General features: G+C 38.9%; 1 protein-coding gene across 3 annotated transcripts in view; it reads left to right on the forward strand.

Moving 5' to 3' along the window:
• Positions 1 to 5204: 5204 nt before the first annotated feature.
• ANKRD42 (ankyrin repeat domain 42) overlaps positions 5205 to 17531 on the forward strand; it is a 53592-nt gene continuing 41265 nt past the window's right edge. Inside the window, exons 1-3 of one of the 3 annotated variants that reach the window (XM_037042835.1) lie at positions 5205 to 6113; positions 7599 to 7765; positions 13427 to 13534. In XM_037042835.1, coding sequence (XP_036898730.1) covers positions 6056 to 6113; positions 7599 to 7765; positions 13427 to 13534 — 333 coding nt within the window. In that variant the 5' untranslated portion in view covers positions 5205 to 6055. Of the gene's footprint in view, positions 6114 to 6608; positions 6773 to 7598; positions 7766 to 13426; positions 13535 to 17531 lie in introns of those variants that run through there. The other 2 variants (XM_037042837.1, XM_037042836.1) reach the window with 2 other exon arrangements.

Raw genomic sequence — 17531 nt, forward strand, 5'->3', positions numbered from 1 at the left:
GCGGAGATGGTTACCAAAACCCTTGTAGTTCAAGTTTTAGTCTGGGGTTGGCCCCGCTTCCTTTTCTGAACTAGTGGGAAAAACTGATTTATGGGGGATTTTTTGGGACAAACTGATTAATTACCTTACTTTGGGAAACCTAAGGTGGAGGTGGAAGAGGACTAGCCATTTTTACTAATTGAAACCATAATCTTCCTGCTTACAAAGGGTTCCATTTCCTTAGAATGCTGAGATGCCCACTTCAGTGTGTTCTGACACATTTTTTCACTTGAGAAACTTCATGTCAGTCCATTACTTACCTTAAAATTCTGTGCAACCTGGTTTTTACATCTTGACCACTTCATTAAAATTGCTTTGAGTATCATCAATGACTCCTTGCCAAAACCAATGTACTTTTCTTAGCCTCTTAATCTCTCCTGGGTCATATACCCCTTCAAATTATCTTTTGCTTTATATTTATGTGACAGTGCATGCCTTTCTGTACATCTGTATTTTTACTTAGGAAGAATTAAACTTCAGAAATCAAATACAAGTATAGAAAATAGTCTTTCATGTCCTTTCTTGTTGTATAAGGTAACCACTGAGTTAACAATCTGGTATAGATCCTTCCCAAACTTAGAAAAAATTTTTACCAAGTTATTTTTAGAAATTAAATGAGATCACATACATATATCTATCTAGTTTTTCCTTTTTTCATCTTACAAACCTTCCATGTTAATGCATGTAGATCTGTATGTCTACTGCTATGCATTTCCTATCATGAATATAACATACTTCAGCCATTCTTTCACTGATGGATACTCAAAATTTCTAGTTACAAACTGCTGCAATGACTATCCTAGTACATTCATGTCAGCCAGTTAGTTTGAAGATTTTACAACTTGAAAGCTGCTGGTTCAAGCATAGTATCTATTTAGAATTTTGACAGGTGTGAAATTGTCCTTCATGGGTCACACCTGAGTCTTTCACCAGCAGTCTTGAGTGCTTTGTTTAGACAACATCTTGCAACACTTAATGTCCGTAGTTTTTATCACTGTGCTGCTCAAACAGCCTATGAATTCGTTCTTCCTTTTGTTAATTTCCACTTGGTATTTTTATTGTTTTTTGCTCATGATTTTGTTATTTTCTTGACAAATTTTTAGAATAAGTGTCTTCTCCGATCTTGACTTTAGAGTAACATAGGTTGTAGCCTTTTAAATGTTTATTATGCTAATTTTTTCCCTCTGTGGTCTCTGGGGCTTGTCTTGCTTAGAAAGGTCTTCCTAAGATGAAACAATTTTCTTGTATTGTCTTCCAACACTTTATATGTTAATATCTTTAATTCTGAAAATGTTGTCTGTGAAAATACAGAAGAGCTATTTCTCCATTTGAAAAAACCTCTGTAACAAATAAATGGGCTTATTTCTGCATCCTAAGTTTGTTTCACTAATCTGTTAAGTCCTGTTCCTAGACCACCCTGTTCTAAATACTCTAGCTTTATAGTTCTAATATGTATCTAACTGTCCTTTTTCAGAAATGTTTTTACTCCTACACATTTAATCTTCCAGATAAACTTGAAATTATCTTGCCAATTTCCACTAAAAATTACATTAGAATTTACTTGAAATGCAACCAATTTATGGTCTCAGGAGAATCCAATCTACAGTACTGAGCCTCTTCACACAGGGACACAGCATCTTCCCATCTATCCGGATCTTTTGTAACATCCATAAATGAAGTTCTGTGGTCTTCTTCTGGTAGAGTTTGCTTGCTTCTTGATAAACTTATTCCTAGAATTTTCCACCATTGCTACTAATGTGAATGAGATCTTTCTTTACATTTAAAAATTGATTCTAATTAGTGGGAAATCTTACTGCAGTATGTTGCTATCAAGCTTAACCATCTTACTGAACTTTTTATTCTAACATTTAGTATCTTACACTTATCTTAGACGTTCCAGGTAAACAATGACATCACGTCTTAATTTCCTTTCCAATCATTACCTTATTTATCTTGCTTATTATTACACTGGGACCAAAATGTGCAAACCAGTGCTGACTTACAGGAATGACTGCAAATAACATGGACTATAATATTAAGTGTGCTGTTTATTTGTTCATTCAGTTAAAGGTTCTTTTTATTAATATGAATTTAACTTTTGAATCAGTAATAGATGCTAATTTTTCAAGTGACTTTTCAGTATGACTTAAGGTCATATAGTTTTTCTCGTTTATTAAATTAGGATATTTTCATTGTTATACTGTCTAATGGTAACCCATCTTTGTACTGGTAGGATAAACCCAACTTGGTTATGACATCCTCTAAATGCACTGACTGCTTCATAGTTTCCTTGGGATTTCTGCATTCATATTGATAAGTGAGACTGAGATACAATTCTTTTTTCTTTCAAAGCTCTCCAATTATTTAGCATCTATTAGGTTGGTACCATCATAGTTGGGAAATATTATTCTTTATGCTTTGTTCCTGGTGCCTTTGTCAGGCATACATAGGTCATTCTTTTATGATTATCAGTTTATTAAGGTTTTCTAACCCTTAGCCCAATTTTTTGAAATTTATACTTTCCTAGAAAACTATGCAAGTCAATTTTCAGGAGTATTAGCCTAAGTTTACATTAAATCATTTCTGATTTCCAAGACCCTCATATCTGTAATATGTTCCTTTTGTTTCCCAATTATTTTCTTTCCTTTTCTTCCTCAGATTTCCTAAGTGTCTATTTATTGTTCTTTTCAAGTACCAGCTATTATCGTGATCAATTTATTTTCCATTTCATTTATTTCTGCTTTAATTTTTAAATCCTTTTTAATCTCTTTTGGGAGATTTTACTTTTTCTGCTGTTTCTGTTTCCTTTTCTGTTCCTTCCTGCCATGTGTACATCCTTTAAGGATGTGCTGCCTATTCCCTCAGTGAGTTTATCCATACAACAGAGCAAAAAATGAACCCTTTACTATTATTATGTAAGTGGCTACAGCACTATATTAATTTGGAGTCAATCATAGTTGGTTCCAATCCCCCACCTCCTAGTTATGTGATCTTGGCCAAATCTGCGCTGTTTCTTCATCTGTAAAAACAGAAATAATAATACTGATTAAATTTGAAACTATTTGCAAATCCCTTAGCATAGAAACTGTCCCATATTAATAATTCAACAGATATCTGGTAAAATGCCTCAACTACCCCATTTCTAAAAATGAGGTAATTGGGATGACTAATCCCCAAATCTCTTGTACGTTTAAAAACCTTTACTTTCAGTCTGTCAGTTCATCCACCAGACAATCGACCAGTCAGCCGACCCACTCACCCACACAGCAGTTAGTAAGCTTTTTCCCCTTGAACTATGTATTCTAGACGTCAGGAACTCCAAAATGAAGAAAGAAACCAGTACCTACCTTCCAAAAGCTCAGAGTCCTTGAAGGGTAGGGGTGAAAATCAACTGTTAAACAGGTAATTATAATACAATGTGATAAGTGGTCTAATATAAAGGTTGCAGGAATCCAGAGACTTTGAGGAGTATGTGCAGCAAAATCAAAGATCTAGGTTGGAACCCTGATTCAGGCACTTCTAACTAACTAGTTGTGTGTCCTGAGACAATTAACTTTAGCGCTTTATCTGTGTAAAGCAACAGTAATACTACCCTGCAAGGTTATATTAAGGATTAAATAAAACTAATATAAAGCACTTACTATAGTGCCAGACTCATCATATGAACTCAACAAATGGCAGTTATTAATACTACAAGATGCTGTGGAAGTTAAAGAAAGGCAATTTACTGTATTTCAAGAGGAAAAATACGGTCAGGGGAATTTCCCAAATATGTTCAGAGCACAAAACCTATGGCAAAGCAGAGGTCAGGAGGTTAGAGGACGGGGTGAAAAAGGTGAAGGGATTGAGAAGTACAGATTGGTAGTTACAAAACTGTCATGGGGATGTCGGTACAGCACAAGGAATACAGTCAATATTGTAATAACTGTGTGATGCCAGGTGGGTACTTAAATATCAGGGGGAGGTCACCCTGTAAAGTATTTGATTGTCTAAAACTATGCTGTACACCAGAAACTAATACAAAATAATAGTGAATGTCAACTGTAATCGAAAAACAAAATTTAAAAGTTTTGTAGCTTAAAAAAAAAGTTGCAACTATAGCCAACTACAACCACCCACGCCGCACCCCCCACCCCCCAACCCCGCGGCAAGGCAATAATGATAGGAAAAAAAAAAAACCAGGATGAGGAGAATCAAGGTGGGTGATGACACTGGAGGACAATTTTAACTTCTGTATTCTCAGCTGCTAGTAAGTTTGCACACATTTGACCCATACATTTACAATAAATAGTTAATGGAAAAATACATGTTAAGCAATAGGGTTGAAGAAAAAGATCTGGGCCAAACTGTCCAAAGTAAGCATTTTACAGTTACAGTGAAAGGAACCTTGAATTTTAAGTCAGAAGACCTGGAGCAGTCTCTTGACAAATGACCTGTGGTTTTTTGTTTTGCTTTTTTTTGCACTGGTTCTACAACTTACCTGTTCGGCCTTAGCAAGTCACTGATACTTTGAATGTCCTTACCTGTAAAATACGTATAACACCTACCTTACAAAATTATTGTGAGAATTAAGTACCAAACGATTATCAAAGGACCAGGCAATAGTAAACACTCAACAGTAAGAGCGGCTGCAGCTACTACCTTCTCCTTTAGGTCTTTTTCCACACTTTTGAGAAGTTAGGATTAAGAATAGCTTTTCTCCAACGTCCCAACCAGCACTTAAACAATCACACTAGGTTTGCCAAGGACGAAAGGCCCCGCCCGGCACGCGCCACACAGGTCACCTACGCAGACGGCAATCCTGGAGCCTCCACCTGAGCGCTGAGCAATGAAGGGCGCGATCCAGGCCTGGCAGTTACAAAGACAGGGCCTAGATAAGCCTGGGTGTGAAACCGAAAGGAGGTTCACCGAAAACCGGTGTACACCAAGACCCGACTCCTCTTCAAGGAAAGCCTTGAAAAAGGTGAAGGAAGGGAAGACGGAAGTGACGCAAGCCCTAAGGAACTGGAAATGACCAGAGCACGCCGGAAGTTTATTCGTTTCCAAGGCGACGGCTCTGCCGCCGCTCCAAAGCAGGTGGCGGGAGTCAGAACGCTGTAAAGTTACTCGGAGGAAAGCGTACCCGTGTTTGGCGGTCGCCGCCACAGCGACTCGCAGGGAATAGCTGCCGAAGACGGCGGCCGCCACAACTGGCCCTCGTGTGTGGAGGATAAACGGCCGACCCAGCCATCGCGGAGGTCCGTCAAAGGAAAGAGGTAGCGAAGACCAGGAGTTCAGTTTTAGCGAAGACAGGGAAAGAACCCATGAAGATGATGACCGTCGCTGCAGCGTCTCTACGGGAAGCGTAAGTGAGGACGTTATCTTCTCCATCAGTGACTCCAGAAGGGTCAGTGAAGACCTGGGTCACCGCCGCGGTGCTTCTCGGGAGACAGTTAGGGGAGATGGTCGCCACGGTCACAGCAGTTCTTGGGAGGGAGTGAGACGGGACCGCGGATTTGGCAGCAGCAACATCCGTTTCAGTGAAGTGGGCGGCCACCAGTCTAGTGACTCTGGGGGAACCTTCAGAGAAGTCTGCGGCCTCCACCTCAGTAGTACCTGGGAGCGGGTCAGGGAAGTCCGCGGCCCCGGAACCAGCGACTCCGGGGAAAGGGGCAATGAAGACCGCAGCTTCCACCTCAGTGGCTCTTGGGGAGGAGGGAGTGTTGATGGCGGCCTCAGCCTCAGTAGTTCCTGGGAGGGAGTAAGTGAAGACCGCGGCTACGCGGCCAGCGACTCCTCTGGGGTGAGCGGCAGCCAAGACTCCAGCCGCCGCCTCGGTGGTTTCTGGGAGAAGGAAAGTGAAGACGGAGGGTTCCGCTGCGGGGGCTCCTGGGAGAGAGCAAGGGAGGACGGCGGCCCTGGTCCTAGCAAAGACGAAGGCGGTCGCGGCGGTGGCTCATGGGTGATAGCCAGTGAAGACCGTAGCAGCAGCAGGGGCCTGGACTCATCTCCGCCCCGGAGTTCGTGGGATCGCACCATGCCCGGGGTGCCCGGGTCAGGCCCCTCCACCTCCTCCACGGAGAACGCAACCCCGTGTGAGTCCTATTACTTCCATGGCCCTTGTCTCCTTTTCTCACTTCTGCCCCTAGCAGCCTTACCCTTTCTGGCAGTTGTCTTTCTCAGTTGTCACTCCTCATTTCTCCTAAGTGACCTATTTTCAGTGGGTCTCAAAACTGTTCACCTTTTCTCCAGCCTCCCTCATTTTAGCTTTACTGCCTTTCTTTCCACCTGCACATTTATGAGTCTTCTCACCCATTGATGTCCACTCTCGTTAAATCTTAAGAACCCTTTTAAATTCTTCCTTGTCTTCTCTGAATCATTTACCTTGTGGAGATGACATTTGACTTACCTAGTTTTCTTCCTTCCATTCTGTTGACTGTCCCTTTGCTGATTTTCCTTCATCCTCTCCTTAAATGTTGCTTTTTCCCCCTGGACTGTGCCATCACTGGTGCTTTTTTCCTTGTTATGTACTATGACTTCAACCCTACTGAGGACCCCCAAATCTATGTTATTCATTCAGCCATCTGGTAAAGATTTATGAAGTGGGTAAAATGCACTGTGTCTTAAGGATGTATCATTAAAGAAGACAAGCATATTCCTTACCTTCTACTGGAGAAGATAAATGCTGAACAAATAAATACTAATGTGATGAGTATCATGAAGAAGAGTAGAGTGCCATTAGTTCCAGTAGGAGGTGAGGATGGGTATCAGAAAAACCTAGCTAATTCTGGGGCACATCTAACACTGAAGTCTGAACCTCACATCTCTGCTCTGAGCTGCTGAGTCCCTTGTGAAACTTGTTTGGGCACCTGGAGCACATGTCTATGGATAATTTTGTATCCATATGCCTTCTCTGTCCTTTAGCATTGGCTGTCTCAGTGGCACCACACCAGGGAACTAAGCCAGACTCCTTGGAGTTATACTAATACTCTTCCCTTATTTTGTCCACTATTCACATCCAATTTCAGTTCAACCTATTTTCATAGTATTTGTTGAATATTCTGTTCCTAATGCCATTCTCTTGGTTGCAGGTCTCAACCTTTCTGCTGTAGACTATCATAGCTATTTTCTTACATGATCTTGCTGAATCTTTAGTGTTGAAATTTTGCTTCGTAATCAATCCCCTAACCACAACCAGTCCTATACACCCAGCATTGCAAATCTGGTAATTATTATTCTTCTGTTTAAAATCTCTCAATGACTCTCCATTTAAGTGCTTCTAGCTCTTTATGGTTCCAATGACTCCTGCTCCAGGTAAGCTGAACTCTAATGTGTTTCTCTGTATTTGCCTGTCTTTCCTGAGAACTCATTTCTTTGATCAGCCCAAGAAAAGTCATTGGTTTTCAGTTTGTTCACCAGTTCTCCATGCTTGTTTCATGTTAGAGCTGAAATGGATCAACATGTTAATCACAATTATCTTTGTAGTAAATTATTTGGAAAACCAAAGCCATTTTGCTCTTCTTTTGACTTATTGCTTCAGTATTTTTTTGAATTATAATTTAAACAATCTGATTTTTCAGTAGGTGCCAGGAGGAAAGTGCATTTTGGTAGCATACACGATGCAGTACGAGCTGGAGATGTAAAGCAGCTTTCAGAAATAGTAGAACATGGAACCAACATTAATGAAGTTGACATTCTCCACAAATTTACCCCTTTACATTGGGCAGCACATTCTGGAAGTTTGGAGGTAAGAATCTAAATAAAACTAGGTTAAGTTTATTTAACCTAAACTTAATCAGCAGGACTGAGGTCCTGTATGAGGCACTGCAAATATTTTCCTTTTCAGTTCAGTCTAATGTTGTGTGTTTTGGTCACATTGGCTTTGTAACAAATTAAACCAAAAACTTAGTGGCATAAAAGAACCATTTATTTATGCTCAGAAGTAAACCAGGAATTTGGATCCCATTGACAGCTTGTTCTGCTCCATGATATCTGGGCTTTAGCTACAGGTTGAAAAGCTGGGGCTGGAACCTTCTGAGGTCTTGTTCACACAGACGGCTGGTGGTAGATGTTGGCTGTAGGCTGGGTGCCTTAGTTCTCCTCCACATGGGCCTATTTGTGGAGATTCTCCACCTGGGCTGTTTTGTGCTTCCTCACAGAGTGGTGGCTGGGTTCCAAAGGCAAACATAAAGGGTAATCCATCCAATTAAGCAATTTGCTATAATTGCTTCAGATTTTTTGGAAAACAAATGTAATATTATAGATACATTTGAAGTCCCTGTGGCCCCTCCTAGGCACCATTTCCCTCCTTCCAACTCCAGAGATAACTATTACCCTAAATTTAGTGTTTATTATTCCCATCTTTGTTTTAGGCTATTATTGCATATGCTTATATCATTGTCTTAAATGACATGTATCATTCTGCAGCTTGATACATGTAGTTGAATATATGTAATGTCATTTATTTTTTAAAAGATTTTATTTATTTATTTTTAGAGAGAGGGGAGGGAGTGAGAAAGAGAGGGAGAGAAACATGGATATGTGAGAGATAAATTGGTAGGTTGTCTCTCACATGCCCTCAACTGGAGACCCGTCCTGCAACCCAGGCCTGTGCCCTGATTGGGAATCCAACTGGTGACCCTTTGGTTCACAGGCTGACTCTCAGTCCACTGAGTCACACCAGCCAAGGCCTGTACTATATTTCTTTCAGCCATGTTGTGATAGTCTATTCTTCGACTAATAACAGAATTCATTCATTTTTCAATTGATGGATATTTAGTTGGTTTTGATTTTAGCTAGTATAAGCAGTGCTTAGTAAATTTTTAATGCAAAATTTCTTATTCTTGGGCTGTGTACAAAGATACCTGAGATTTTTTCTCAAGATTCAAGGCTGTGTATGGGGAGCTTATTTTATCTACTGTGTTTCCCCAGCCTGCTGCAGTAGGTCTATTCACTATGCAGTTGTTGTTTTTTTTGCTACCCCCCCAGCCCCCGCACTTGATCTATACTTTGGCAGTTTTCCCATCTGTTTTGTGATTTGAGTGTCAGATGTCTCTTAGTTTCAGGAGTTTTCTTCCTCTTTTTCTTTTTTTTAAATTTTTTAAAAAAGATTTTATTTATTTTTCTTTAGAGGGGAAGGGAAGGAGAGAGGGAGAGAAATATCAATGTATGGTTGCCTCTCATGAGTCCCCTGCCGGGAACTGGCCTGCAACCCAGGCATGTGCCCTGACTGGGAATCGAACCATGATCTTCTGGTTCGCAGGCCCGCGCTCAATCCACTGAGCTACACCAGCCAGGGCTCTTCTTCTTTTTCTTTTTTTGATGATTATATTCTGCCATATTCTAGTAGGATAGGACTAATTAATATACTATTTATTTAATCTCTTTTCTGATATCCTTTCAGCTTCTCTGATTACACTCACTTAGGCTTCTTTGGTACCCTGCCTATTTCATAAATATAGATTTTTTTTATGCTTTTACCTTCTTTCTCTCTCCAGGCAGTTTTTTTTAGATTTCCTTGGCTTTATCTCTTCTACATAATAATTCATGGATTTCCTTTCTCTCCTGAATTCTGGCTTATGTGTTGGGTGCTTGATCAACAACTCATGCACATCTGACTAGCATCTCAAATTCAATTGCCATTAAGCTAAACTATTATTCATTTCTATCCCTTTCTTAGTTTTCAAGGCTAATGGACTTTGAATCATTTTTGAGTTATCAGTTTTTTGACCATCTAAAGCAGTGGCTTTCAACCTTTTCCATCTCATGGCACACACAAACTAATTACTAAAATTCTGCAGCACACCAAAGAATATATTTTTTTGCCAAAAATATATCTGACAAAAAACATATAATTTTGATTCATTCACACCATACAGCTATTGTTCTGTTGGCTGTTGTCACTTTTTAAACTTGACAATCTAAGGGGAAAGAGGTCTAATGTGCCTCTGACTAAATAGGTAGGTATTTCATATTTTAAAAATTCTTGCAGCACACTGGTTGAAAATCACTTTTCTAAAATATTTGTTGAGTAACAACAGAAAAACCCCACAGAACTATTATAAAACAGTATTGTCCGTTGTGATCATTGTAATATACAGTGCAAAGCAATTTTCTCAGAAATCTGAGAAGCACCAAATGTGATAATTTAAAAAGTATCTGCCTGAGTTGTCTCGATTTTTTCAGAAGCATTACACATTATCAACATTTCTGTAGATGAAGGTGCCTTCATGGTGCACATTGATGCAGTAAGAACTGATCACTAAGTCACTTGGTTCTGTTCCATCTTTGTTTTTCAATTTTGTCTTCTTCATCCTCATAGCCACTGCCTTAGATCTAATTAATTTTCTCTTTTTCGTCTTGTCTACGTCTGGTTTATATTCTGTATGCAACCTTACCACTCTAAAACTAAAATCTGATATTACTTAACACTCGCCCTCTATAGGACAAAGTTCAAGCTATTTAATATGGTAGACTTATATCTCCAATCCCATCTTCCAACATACTTGGACATTTTAGCCCTGGCTGGTGTGGCTCATGGAGAACTAAAAGGTCACCAGTTTGATTCCCAGTTAGGGCACACGCCTGGGTTGTGGGCCACGTCCCCAGCTGGGAGCATGCAAGAGGCTACCGGTCAATGTTTCTCTCGCTCTCTCCCTTCCCCTGTCTCTAAAAGTAAATAATTAAGTAAAATCTTTTTAAAAACCTGGACATTTCAGATTACATATTGTAACAACTCTGGAGCTTGATCCTGCTCCCTCACCCCTGCCGGGGTGGTTGCTGCTGTGTGCTTGTTTGTTTACTTGCCTGGACTAATTAGGGGCAGTCTGGTTTTCTCACAGCATGTAGCCGCTGCTCAGTTGTTTCTTTTAATTCTTGTTTTTTTTTAAAGCCTAAAAATTCCATTGGGCTTTTTAGGGTTCACTCCTGGGTCAGCATAGTTTAGGGGTCAGCCAGTGACTTATGAGAGTGTATGCTTAAATACCTCGAGCCAGTAAGGATTTCTTTTTTTACTGATGGGTCTCTGTGCGTCTTGGTGAGTGTTTTCAAAATCTAAGCAATTTCAAAATTGGCTGGACATCTGTTTTTTTAGAAAAATATGTTTGTAAGGCTTCATGGTTAGCCAGGAATGTCTAGCTAACTTAGTTCCTCTTCAGTCTTTTCTTGAGTCTGAGCAGCCTTGTACATGCACATAGCCTTTTAGATTATAAGGAATAAGTGGAATCTTAGTAAAGCCCACTTCAACCATCTCATTTCTTGTGTTTCCCTGTTAATTTCCTGGGTACTCTGTAGTTTTGTGCTTGCCCCAACCAGCAACATGACTTCAGGCTAGCTCTGGTGTTGGCTTTCTCAGGCTGTTTTGAGGAGTGGAAGTGTTTTTGACAATGTGTCTGGACTTGGAACTTTTCATGTTTAGCTCCTAATTAAGCCAACCCTTCCAACAGGACGATGGAGCTGTCCTGTGGATCTGCCGGTCCATCGGTAGATCTGCACCATGCAGTGAGGAAGAGGGGCAGCTGTAGTCTCAGTCTTCCTGTTCTTGCTGAGATTCAGTAGATTTTCTTGAATAAATTCTCCTTATTTTGTTATATTGCCTCTGGGCAATTTCCAGGGTCTTTAAATTGTTATTTTTGACAACTTTGCCCAGTTTTATCATTGCTTCTTGGGGAGGATTTGCCAAACTCCTCACTTAGCCATTTCTGATTTCCTGATTTGTCAGTTGATTTTTGATAAAGATGCAAATGTAATCTATTGGAGAACAGATATTGTTTTCATTAAATGGTGCTGGCACAATTGGACATTTGCGTGTAAAAAAAGTTTGAAACTTAACCTTATAAAACTTCTAGAAGAAAAATTAGGAGAAAAATATTTGCAAATCATGTATGTGAACTTGTGACCAGAACAAGAGACTTACAATTCAGAAGTAAGCAATTAAAAAAAACAATTAAAAAATGACAAATAACTTCAATAGATACTTTCTCAAAAATATGGATGGCAACTAAACACATGAAAAGATACTCACCACCATTAGGCATCAGGGAAATGCAAATTAAAACCCCAATGAGATGCTGCTAGACACATATTAGAATGACAAAACAAAACCAAAAATACCCAAGAAATGATAATATGAGATATTGGTAAGGATAGGGAACAACTGGAACTCTCATACATTGCTGGTAGAAGTATAAAATGATACAGCCACTTTAGAAAACAGTTGGTGGCTTCTTATAAAGTTAAACATATGCTTACCTATGTTCCAGCCATCTCACTTCTGCATATTTATCTAGGACAAACAAAAAACCTGTACATGAATGTTTACAGTATTTTCCAGTACCGGAACAGGATTGGTATATCGTAGTCTCTCCAGAAATACTTGTTGAATAAATGAATGATTTACTGTGATTATTAGTGAAGTTGAGCTTTTTAAAATAGATATTATTGGCCACTAATCTCTGTGACAGGCAAATGATACCTAAATGGTAAGCCTTTTCAACAAATGATATGGCTATGACTGATTTTCATGTATTGCAATGATATAATTAATTAAAAAAAAAAACTTCCTGAAGGTAGAGCCTACAAACTTGAACATATAAAAACAGTAATACTACATGTGGCACAGACCTCTAAGTATTATGTTATAATGAGACTTAGGGTAATTTTTAAAAATCTTAAATGAAGATGCATTTGATTTCCACCCTTTTTTCAATATGAATCACTGTGTTTTTAGAGAGCATCATCAGAATAGCAAAGTTTGCTTTGCTACAGAAGCTTCTGGACCCATTTAAAACATCCTTGTCAGAGGTTGCAAACTAGCAGCCTCTGAGTAAATTTGGCTCACACATGCTTTGTTTGGGTTGTACAGTATTGGTTAAATATTAGATTTGGATCAACATTTTACTTACAGTGATGACTGGCTGGAATTGAATAGCACCTTATTGAGGAGGAGTGTTGTCTCCAGTTTGTCACAGTTCCCACTGCTACCTATTGTTTTCCCAATAGTAAAGCCAAGCCCTGACTGGTGTGGCTCAGTAGGTTGGAAGTCATATTGCAAACTGAAAGGTTGCTGGTTCGATTCCTGGTCAGGGTACATGCCTGGGTTGCAGGCCAGGTCCCTGATTAGGGGTGTGTGAGTGGCAACTGATCCATGTTTCTCTCCCTTTCTCCCTTCCCCCTCTCTAAAAATAAATGTATAAGTAAGTAAGTAAGTAAATAAATAAAATCTTAAAAGTCTAAATGTTGGTTACTGAATCATTGTGCCTGTGCTTTTGTTTTTCTTATACCTCGTTCCCTCACTCACTTGTGCTTCTCTGGCTGCAGTATTTCATGATACAGACTAAATTTAAAAGATATAAAAATGTTCAAAACATCTGCCGTATCACTTGTGAACATGATTATTTTCTTAATTTAGTGTCTTCATTGGCTCCTCTGGCATGGGGCTGATATTACACTAGCAACTACAAGAGGCTGGACAGCAGCTCACATAGCTGCAATCAGGGGTCAGGATGCGTGTATGCAGGTAATAATAACTTTGTTTACTTTTGAAAAATGTAGTAAGTTTAGTACTTCAGCATAGTTCTGATAAGCTATTGCTTTTATTTTAATAATTCGATTTTATTTTAATGGTTTGATTCAGTAGATTTAATTCTATTGGGTTGGCCAAAAAGTCCGTTAGGTATTTTCCATACGATGGATCTAGTAGTGTTTAGTTGTCTTCAACTACATTCGAAACAATTTTGTTGGATTGCATTGTGACAGGTATCCTATCAGCATTTATTTATTTATTTATTTATGCAAAATTTTTTTAGTTATTTAATTATATTATGAAGCTGGACCAATACCGGGCCTCATAAAACTTCTGGGGTGTTAGAACCTGGGCATGGACTAACAGGCAAAGTAAGAATTCAGGTGAAAGTTAAACAGAATGTGTTCAATGGAGTGGTAGTGAAAACAGTCATTTTACCTTAAATAATGTTTATTGGCCAGTTAGACATTCTCTTTAATCAAGCCCTAATACTCTGAAGTTATATACCTCCTTCCTTTCTTCAAACAGCTTCAGATCACCAGTCTAGGGATGAGAATCATGACAATTGCTTATTCCTACACAGCGTACTCCTCATAACAACTCTGTGGGATAGGGATTATTAGAATTTCCACTTTCTAAATGAGGAAACTGAGGCACAGAGAGACTGAGGAACTTGCGCAAGGTTACACAGCTAAGGGGTGGTAAAGCTGGAATTTAATTCAGACTGTCTGGCTTTAGTACCTGTGTGGCAACCTCCATGTTATACTCCATGTTGCTCATACCCTAATAAGCCAGTGGACATCCTGTCTGCCCTGTCCTCCCATACTTTTGCAGGACTGACCATCAGGTTTCCACCTTGTTGAGGAGATAGGACCTAGTTCCTTTGCCATCAAGCCGGGGCTGATGTAAAGGGACACAATCTGATCAGGGTGATAGCTAAGTATGCTCATGTTCTTTGTGCTGTTTAGAGTGCAAGGAATCCTTACCCCAGGCACAGGCTTCAGAGCTGGCTTGGAGCAAGTGCTTCAGAGGAAAGTAAAAGCTGCACAAAAAAAATGTTGAAAGGAGCGTCAGTTGCATGCAGATATAAGAAAAAAAAGGAGGGGTAGGGTGGAGAATGATTGTCGCCTGGAGGGAAAAAAAGCACAGGCCTGAAGCTGAACTGAGAGCACAGTTGAAGGCAAGACATAACAGTTCTGTTTGGGATCCAGTAACAGAATGCAAGAGTGAGGTGTCATTTTGGTCCAACCAAACAGGTTTCTGTTTGGGGAAGTAACTACAGCTGATTCATCAATACAGGTCTATTTTCAAATACCTAAAGTGATTTCCTTAAAGGAAAAAAAGGTCATGGTAGTTTTATACCAACCTTCAGATTATTCAGACAGGCACTTCATATAAACTATGAAGGAGAAATCCAAGGTTATGTTAAAATAATAATTATTTATTTTATATTTTGAGAGATTCTATTAGGAATATTAGAAAACCCTAGAAGGAATCTATATCTTAGAAGAAATGTTTATAAATGCCAGTTCTTTTGAGAAGTCCATGTAAACTTCAGCTGCCTGGAATACTCCACTTCTCACTAAGATACTTTTCTGGGCTTCCATCCAGATCTTGGCCTCACCCCTCCACCAGATTGCCCACTGCTGCCTCTCCTTCCTCACAGTCCATCTGCTAATTCTCTCACACCTTGCCTTACAATTTATGTTTCCAGCGTTCTCTCAATTCTCCAACTAAAACTTCTCTTTCAGCTAACACCAATTTCAAACACCCCTTTCCATATCTGTCACCTCTTCCTTGACTTTGTTCTACATTTATTTTTTAAAATAATTTTTATTGTATTTTTTTCATTACCATTTAATCTCCCTATACACCCCTCCTCCTGCAATCACCACACTTCTATTGGGTTGGCCAAAAAGTCCATTATATTTTTCTATATGACAGCTTCAGTAGTGCTTAGTTGTCTTTAATGTCATTTGAAACACTTTTGTTGGATTGTGTTATGACAGCTGTCATATCAGCGTGCATTTAAAAGAAACATCAAAATTGGTGAATTTTTCTGCAGCCATTTTAACATTGAAGATGGAAGAAAATATGCAACATTTTTGGCCTATTATACTTTATTTCATGAAAGATAAAAATACCACTGAAATGCAAAAAAAAATTGTGCAGTGTGTGGAGATGGTGGCATAACTGATCGAATGTGTCAGAGGTGGTTTGCAAAGTTTCTTGGCACTGTTGACCTTTTGGCCAAATAATTCTTTGCTTTGGGGCTGTCTCACACATTGGAAGATGTTTAGCAGCAGCCCTGGCCTTTACCCACTAGGAGCCAATAGCGGGACACCACTGACATACTTAAAATATACAAATCAATGAGGTTATTGGTGAAAATGAAAAATGTATCTTTTATTTTATGGAAAAACTAAATGGATTTTTTTTTTGCCAACCCAATATGTTCTAAATAAGAACTTACGGGATTCTGTGTCTTAGATATTTTAGTATCGACTATTCACTTAAACAAATGAGATAAGACAAGAGACCTTTTTATCTTTGAAGTAGTTGTTTATCTGTTTGAGTTGTTTTAAGGGCTGTGCACAGTTATACACAGTTATGCACAGACCAATTAGAGATTTTTGGTATACTCACTAACCATAGAGCGTGAAATTAGGGGATGGCAGTGGGAAAGAGAGAAAGTGATTTGACATCTACCAAAGCAGTCATAGACAGAGTATGGTGAAAATTTAAAGTTTTGAGTCAGAATGACAGATAATTATGAAACTGTAGATAGGGATATCTGAAAGGCCAGAGAGATTTGGGAGAGAAGAGGTTGAGTTCAATTTAGCACATTTTTGAGTTTAGAGTGCCTGTAGGTGTGGGCAGTTGAAAGGGGGCTGGAGACAAATATTTCAAATAATAAAGTATAGAGAAGAGTGAGTACTGAGTCTCAAATGATATAGAATGTTACTATTAAGGATGGAAGGAAGCAGAGAAAAAATGTAAGCAAATCACAGGAGGAAGTCTGAGAGGTAGAGCCAAGATCCATTAGGCTGTGTAAGTGAAGGAAGAAGTTTAAGAATTAGGTAGAGTATCAGTTATAGGATAAAACTAAAGGTAATAAAGCTTAGGGAAGTGCCATTGAATGTAAGAGCTCACCATAGGGGGAGGTTGGCTGTATTTCTATGCAGTGGTGGGGGTGACACTCAGTTTGCAGGTGGATTTAAAGTTGAGAATACTAATTTGAGAAGCAGGAAGTGGAAATGGTAACTTTAGGGGACACTGGGGGCAAATGAAGCTTTACTGGATACTTCCCTTCCTCTGATAATGAAGCAGTAGTTTAAGCCATCCCCTCTGCCTTGATTGTCCTTCTCTTTCGAAAGTGACCTCTTCCTTCTCAGAGCTGGTGTTGTGCTTTTTTTTTTTTTTTTACCATACGTTTAGTTCTTGTCAAGGACAGACTTGTATGGTTATCTTTGTCTCTACATAAGCCTAATTCCCTAAGTTGATATGTCTTCATATTCTTTGTAGTGACTTTTAAAACATAGTAAGTGCTCAATATATGGTTTGTGATGACTGAACTAGTTTGTTAATGTAAGTCAGATCAAATCATGGAGATTATTCTTAAAACTCTTGATAGGAGTGATGACTAAACAAACTTTTTCTAAGATACTAATAAATATGGGATGGTTAAAAAATGCTCAAGGAGAAAAATTAAAAAAAATTAACTAATAACTTTTTGAAGCGATTACATCATATACAGGGATATGCTATGTATATGATATAACCCATACACAGAAACTGGGCCACTTGTAAATTCAGATGGAATCTTCTCAGATGTAGTTAGAAGTTTGATTTGGAGCTTAGAACTAGTTACTTTAATAATGAAATCCTTTTATTGTATTCAAAACTCAGTTAATAAAACATTGTGCTTTTGAAATAATGTGAGTTTAAATTTGACTTTTATTAGCTTAGGGTTAAAGCATTTAACTCAGTG

Source organism: Sturnira hondurensis, unplaced genomic scaffold, assembly GCF_014824575.4.
Source record: "Sturnira hondurensis isolate 20B ecotype Veracruz unplaced genomic scaffold, ASM1482457v3 Scaffold0003801, whole genome shotgun sequence".
In the NCBI taxonomy this organism is placed as follows: domain Eukaryota; kingdom Metazoa; phylum Chordata; class Mammalia; order Chiroptera; family Phyllostomidae; genus Sturnira; species Sturnira hondurensis.